Source organism: Lolium perenne, chromosome 5 (genome assembly GCF_019359855.2).
Source record: "Lolium perenne isolate Kyuss_39 chromosome 5, Kyuss_2.0, whole genome shotgun sequence".
NCBI classification, from domain to species: Eukaryota; Viridiplantae; Streptophyta; class Magnoliopsida; order Poales; family Poaceae; genus Lolium; species Lolium perenne.
The window spans coordinates 236,737,988-236,745,353 of record NC_067248.2 but is presented as its reverse complement, the minus strand read 5'-3'; the positions used below and the strand labels follow the sequence as shown (position 1 = coordinate 236,745,353).

The 7,366-nt window shown below is 41.5% G+C and overlaps 1 protein-coding gene across 1 annotated transcript; it reads right to left on the bottom strand.

The window, feature by feature from the left end:
- Positions 1 to 399: 399 nt before the first annotated feature.
- On the bottom strand, positions 400 to 5,567 carry LOC127298298 (uncharacterized). Its single transcript, XM_051328192.2, has 13 exons — positions 5,412 to 5,567; positions 4,186 to 4,301; positions 3,959 to 4,096; positions 3,346 to 3,857; positions 3,036 to 3,187; positions 2,338 to 2,393; positions 2,054 to 2,113; positions 1,825 to 1,962; positions 1,623 to 1,747; positions 1,257 to 1,556; positions 991 to 1,124; positions 804 to 842; positions 400 to 712 (listed from the first exon to the last, which is right to left on the bottom strand). The coding sequence occupies exons 4-13, from the start codon at positions 3,430 to 3,432 to the stop codon at positions 580 to 582; spliced, it is 1,224 nt and encodes a 407-aa protein (XP_051184152.1). The 5' UTR covers positions 3,433 to 3,857; positions 3,959 to 4,096; positions 4,186 to 4,301; positions 5,412 to 5,567; the 3' UTR covers positions 400 to 579.
- Between the last annotated feature and the right edge of the window lie 1,799 nt (positions 5,568 to 7,366).

Genomic DNA, 7,366 nt, shown 5'->3' with positions numbered 1-7,366 from the left:
TCTGTGGTAGAAATTTCAGTGTTGTCAAGTGTAAAAATAATATCTGAAGAGTATAATGCCACCATTTAAATTCGTGGAACAATGGGGCACATTGCAAGAGAGCATGGAGCCTATAAGTATTGTTAGGCCCACGTCCACACAGGAGGGATGAGGTGAACATACAATTTTTAGGTTTATAAACCAAACGCCCATCCCTAGGTGGGTCTGACACACTCTCAAAGGAAATTTTGGCCAATGGCCGCACAATATTACAGCTACGGTAAGACTACAAAATACCAGCAAAATGGAATCAGTATAAATTTCGACTTGAAAAACATATTACATATAAATAATTACAACATGCATATTATTTTACTCCGTCTGTTTGCACATAAAAATGTTTTTCAAACACAGGGAAAATATTCAGCTACCGCAGAAACTAGCAAACACTACAGCTATGGATGACGTGCATTCACTCGCTAAACACCAAAATACCCGAACATGGCTAGAAGATAGACAACTCTGAACTGCTCAAACAAACAAGTACACAAGACCAGATTGAATCAGACAGAGTAGAGCAGAGCAAGAGCAGGATGACATCTAATGGTAGTCCACTCTGACTCCATTCGAATATGTGAATCCGAACGGCCCAGATTCTTCCTCATCGCCGGGTGGGAGCAAATCTTTGACCTCATCCTCTGGATGGCGCCAACATGGTTTGGGCAGAGGCCACCTGTTTCCGTTATTCGATAGTTTTCCACACATAGTAACGTTATCAGCATATTGTGCTTATTCAAAACATCAAAGTGATAATAAGTAAGTACCTGATTGGTGTACCGCCACTGCCAGATTCATCAATGGTCCTGACACAGTAGCAAGGTAAGGCTAGAGTATTATTTTACAAGAAAACGTAAAATATCATGTTCATGCACTGATCTCAAATCTGAATATATATACTTAAAACATGACAGTCACTTGAACATGCAAAACAACAAATCCAGGTGTACATACCTTTTTCCCTCAAAATGTTTCAGAACTCGAATAATACAGTCCCTAAACATGAATGGGGTTCCTATTTTCTTATCATAGAAGTTCATGCCAATAAATCTCCCACTAAAGTCAACCAGAGGTCCTCCAATCCCAGCCTGGCAAACAAAAGGTCATATTGAAGCAGTCTCAGTGGAGAAGTGCATATTTATATTAATGAAGATATATAAGGTTTAGTACATCATGTCATGGATATGTCAACTAAGAATATTCGCAATAGCAGTACTAACCTTAGTGATCTTACAACTGGAGTACCTAAGATCCCTGTAATCAAGCATGCCTGACCAGTCGGTTCCTCTCCCACATGTAGCCATTAAGACTCCCAAGTCAAAACAGCACCCCACAGCTACTACATTGGGATCTTTACGAGATCTTTTGGGATCTTTACGAGTTCTATTCAACGGATCTTTAATTCTAAATGAATGAAGAGGACAGAAATCCTTGACACCGACAAGAGCAACATTGTGGTGCAAACTGTAGTGTTGCAATATCCCTTCTTTGCATTGTTTGTTTGGAAGCAAAACTTTAATCTGCAAATAGCACTGTGAGACCTAAGCAGAAAATGTAAGGGACCAGCTCGACTATCGTGAACCAACCTTCAACTTTTCAGCAATCTTGTTTTCATCGTTAGGATCCCTAACCAAACTCGCTGAAGTCAGAATGATTGTGCATCCATTCCATTCAATAAATAAGCCTGTGCATGCGAAAAACCTCGTTTCTCCTGCATATATACAAAAGTTTTCATTGATGACCAAATTCAAATGTGGGATAGTGAGTAGCATATTACTGTGAAATTACCGCTGAATGAACCAAGTGAGACAACAGCTTGACATAAGTTCTGACAAACTGTTTTGTCGAGTTGGCTCCAAACACCTTCACCAGAATCATACAGGTCACCAAAAGTCTCTTCGAATGTATTAACCAATTTCAAGCCCTCTGTCCAATGATACATGCACAGTAATCATTAGTGGCAGAACAAAGCTGTAAACAAGCGCAACCCGTGACCTACTTACAAGCGCTAACTCACCACTGATAGTAGCTGCTGAAGGCTTTGGATAACTCCAGGAGTCTAGATCCCCAGATCTGTCTACAACCCCAAATCAAATATATCCATGAAGATAGTATAGTAGGTTCGCTGATTAGCACCAAGGCCAGGAGAGTACAAGTATAAAAGACTAAAGTAGATTTCAGTTATTATCAGAACACAAATGTAAAAAGCAAGTTTGCGCCACTTGTGAGTATCTTAAAAAAATATCATCAGAAACAACCAGGAAACGGAAAATAGCGTGAATGATCTTGCTGTGTACTGACCTCTTGGGTAGCTGCAATAGGGCCAGGGATGCACCCGTTTCTGGAATTCTACATGCCTGTGAAAATTCATAGTAAATTTGCCAATTTTCAAGCATAAAGCAAATGGACTAAAAACAGCATTAGGCAATATCTACACAAAATAGAATTGCAGAGAACTGAGCATTTCCACTATACAAAACCTCTAGGATCAGGAAAAATCATAAATCCTACTACTGTCCACATTTTAAGTTTGAAAGAACAAACTTCTTTGCATTAGAAAAATCTTCAACAATGAAATAATGAGTATTCTTGGTAGAGGCAGAAAACAAGCAAATTGTTATCTAGGGATAAACAATTAAAAATGCAAAGAAACTACAACCACCATAAATAAATCCACAAGAGTGAAAAGACTACTAGCTTCTTCATTGAAGCAATACAAGTATTCTCTGTAGAAGCAGCAAAGAAGCAAGTTGTTATAAAGGAAAAAAATGAAAACTGCAAAGAAATTCCAAATGCCATACATAACACAAAAGGATCGACACACCACAATCCAGATTCTTACAAAACTAATAAGCCTTGAAAGCTGTTTGGCAATCAATATAGCTTACCATATGATTGTGCTCAAATATTACGCTGAAAAAAAATCCAGGAAGGGCGAAGTGGATTCGATGAGGGACAAATATAGGTAAGCAAAATAAATGAAAATACACAAGATATACCTGAACGTCATAACTTCCTTTTTTGGCATATATTTCTCCAAACGTTCGATAATTATACTCCTTGGCACAAAAGAAGTTCCTTCGCCATCCAGAAAAAGGTTCATGCCAACAAAGTTCCCATCACAATCAAAAAGCGGCCCACCTTCCCAAGCCTACAACAAATAAAGTGAGAAGCAACAAGGGTTACACTGGGACAATAGGATGTGGAGCAAGATGTGCATTAGGAAAACATCATTTTTATGCCTCAGAGCTATGTAGTTCAGTGAAAATAGTTACAGATAAAATTACTCAGACCATAGTGCAAGTGTACCTTAGAGATTTTACAAGTGGAGAGCATAAGCTCTTTACCATCCTCAGATCCGCTTGAATCGCCAGTAAGTATCCCAGTTGTGGCCATTAATGTGCCAGAATCGGCACGCGCGACAGCTGTTACCTTACTACAGGGAAGAAATTCCACCTGATGATATAGATCTACCGGATGAACATCAAGGGTAACGAACACTATGTTGACAACAGCAATCCCCTTATCCGAACGATAGCTTCCCAATATCCCTCTGGCAACATCGCCGTTGCGACGCACTTCTATCTATAATGAGATTAAAACAGAGGATATAGAATGGTGACGAACTTACAATTATCTTAAGCGAACAAACAAAATAAGTGAAGGATGATTAGCATCACCAACATCCAATCTACCATGGCCTTCTCTTCTATTATTATTATCATTGAAAGCTCTAACCAAACTTTCTGAAGTCAGAAACCTTGTGACATGAAACCCTGACTCAAAGGCTATGCCCGAGCATGCAAATAACACCTTAGCTCCTACACAAGATTCTAATATTAATAATCTGCAACTAGCAGTGTTAAATTAATATAAGAGTTTTAAATTTAAAATACTAGAGGATGGCAGCATATATAGTTACCATCGGATAAAGTGATGGAGACAACATTCCTAGAAAATTTTGAAGTAACTTCTTCACCGAGCTCACTCCAGACACTTTGGCAGGAGTCACTAAAGCTGTCAATCGGTTCTTTTGAATTGACATCCTGACAAAACTCACCTAGTTACACAAACATGATGGAACATAATTGTGAGTGCTCCAATACAGCTGTAACGAAATATGTACAGAAAAATGAATTGTGCGCAGACCTGGCATTATCAGATCAAGTGTCTCTCCTCCGCCATTGTCGATTCTTCTATTTTTATGGGAGCTTTCTGTGAGATCATCATTGCCAGCTCTCTTACTTTGTAGCATATTCCCAACACTGAAGCAAAAAACAATAAAATCCATTTGTTCAGTCAATACCAGTAGCGAAGGGTCGTAGAACCATCACAGATAATGAATGAAAAGGGTGCCAAAGTCAAGTTTGCACATTTTTTTACAAGATCAAAGAGGCTTCTTCCCCGGTTCCATTGCAAAACCACCGAATTCACACTGTGTGTTCAACTTCGTACATTGTAAGAACATCCCTAGCCAATCCCCTGTAAACGGTTAGAGCAGTAAAAACCAATTTTTCTCCTCTAAACCACATCTAGCCGAACCCCTATACGGTTTGGAGGAGTAAAACTTTTACTCATTGACGGCTCGGTCCCCTATTTTTACTCCTCGACCGAGCAGTCGAGTATAATTTCCCCACTCTCCCTCCACTCACCGAACTCCGCCCAAATCGCGATGATGCCCCCACCGCAACCCTAGCTCCAGTAGGGCGCCCTCCATGGTTGTTCCCTCCCGCCATCGTCCCTCCTCCACCGATTCGGAGTACCAATCGAGGCGGCTCCTCCCATGGCGGTGCATCCTCGCCATGTTCCCGCGGCGACACATCTGGTTCGCGCTACCCCGGCCTGCTGCCGTCGCCGAAGCGGAAGTACCACGGCGTGCGTCATGCGCGTGGGGACGTGGTGGTGGAGATCACTCAGCCACGGGCGCATTTGGATCGAAAGCTTCCATTCGGCGGCACTCCGGTGACGACATCGATGACTCAGTGAAGAAGGCGATTGACGATATCTTCACTAGCGGCGACGAAGGCTTTTAGTTTAGATTTTGGGAAATGTGGTTTATCTAGTAGTTTAATTAAGTTTAATGTACCGGTTTAAATAATAATGTAAAAAATGGGATTAATTTGAGTTTGAGGAGTTAGATATATAAGTGCTAGAAACGACCAAACTACTTCAGAAGATCGAATGTACACCTCTAAATGCCGGGGATCGGATCGAGATGCTCTAAGGGCAGATCTAGATGGTGTGCATCCAAAAAAATGTGATTTTTTTTAATGGAAATTAATTTTTTAGAACTTAGTCTGTTTGTTTTTAAATCAAGGTGGAAGTAATTAATATGGGATTAAGTAAAACCTTGAGAGATAACGAAAAGCTCATACCTCTTCAATAGGTTGGCGTGGAGCCGGAAAACAGGTGAACGTGAGGTCTAGGGCACGGCGGCGGGATGGTACGGCGGCAGCGTGGCCCACCGTTGGAGAGGAAGAAGATGCGATCGCCTTACTCGCGGGCGACGGCTTGGCTGCTCCGTTGAGTTGTGTTGTCTGCGTTCAGCGTTGAGAGGATCGGAGTCGGAGAGGTGGACCACCATCTTGATCCTGGGCCGGGCTTGGGCTGCAAGCTGCATCTCCACGTCGTCCATGGCTGGTCAGTTAACTCGGAATGGGCTTTGGGGCTTGGGTCGGCCAGTTAAGCAGCCCTGGCCCATATCGCCTGGTTGGTGGTTTCCTACCTCGATTCTGTCTCTCCCCCGACTAGGGGAGCAGTTCGCAGATTCGAATATGGATCCGTATTTGAGATGAGGCACTCCCTAGAAAAAAGTGCTCCATCAGAGAGGGAGAGACAGAGGAGAGCGGAAAAAATTCGTGGACGTCATGGGGCTGACGGCGCTGAATTGTTTCATGTCCATGCTACGGGAGCGCAAAGGGAATCGCGGCCATAGCCAGTCACAGGGTAAGCTGTGCCCTTCGGCCTCTCTGCTAGTATTCAACTATGTTCTGCTGTGTGTGTATATATCTCGCACACCTTGTTCAATTCAGAGCATTGTTATGCTCATCTGCTACTGATTTACTTAGTGTTACTACCAAAATACCTGTTGCGCAGTTTGCAGTTTGATTTCCATATTCGCAGTCTTTCAAATGCCCTTCATGTTATGGCACAAAATTGGACTGATTTGTGCGTGCCGGCTACTTACCGTTACATTTATGTGCTGCAGATGGGGAAGAAGTAAGCTACGCAGGGCCAGAGAAGTAAGCTACGCAGGGCCAGACCTGCCAGAGGTAGGATATGGGACTTCTATTGGGCTGCCCTAGCTAGCGCTCGTGCGCCAGGGAGGGATTGAGCAATCGGTTTTTAACCAAACATTCTTTCCTTTTTTGGCAAATTTTGGACTGTAGTGGAGGCTATTGAGGGAAAGTTTTGCATGCATGTAGAAACAGACGAATTTGATGACGTAAGCGAGAATCTTTCCAAATTTAAAAATTTAAAATGTTTTATCTCACAAACGACAACTCCGATTTAAGATCTGTTTTCACCAATAAATTCGTCTCGACGAGATCTTCAAAACTAGCACCCATGTTAATATGTTTCGACAAACTTTTTTTCTGGCTAAAAATTATCAACCCTCTCTATTTGAATAATCAACCCCTCTGTACTTGAGTGATCAACGGTAAATGTATAAATTTATCAACCTGGTGTAGGCTATTGAGGGAAAGTTCTGCATGCATGCACAAATAGACGAATCTGCTGATGTCAGCAGAATCTTTTCCAAATTTGAAAATTCAAAATGTTTTAACTTTCAAACGATAACTCCAAATTAAGATCCGCTTTCACCAATAAATCCGTCTCGACGAGATCTTCAAAACTAGCACCCATGTTGATATGTTTCGAGAAACTTTTTTTCGAGCTAAAAGTTATCAACCCTCTCTATCTGAATAATCAACCCCTCCGTACTTGAGTGATCAACGATGAATGTATAAAATTATCAACCTGGTGCAGGCTATTGAGGGAAAGTTCTGCATGCATGCACAAAAAGACGAATCCGCTGATGTCAGCGAAATCTTTTCCAAATTTGAAAATTCAAAATGTTTTAACTTTCAAATGATAACTCCAAATTAAGATCCGCTTTCACCAAAAAGTCCGTCTCGACGAGATCTTCAAAACTAGCACCCATGTTGATATGTTTCGACAAACTTTTTTTCGGGCTAAAAGTTATCAATCCTCTCTATCTGAAATAATCAACCCCTCCGTACTTAAGTGATCAACGGTAAATATATAAAATTATCAACCTGGTGTAGGCTATTGAGAAAAAGTTCTGCATGCATGCACAAATAGACGA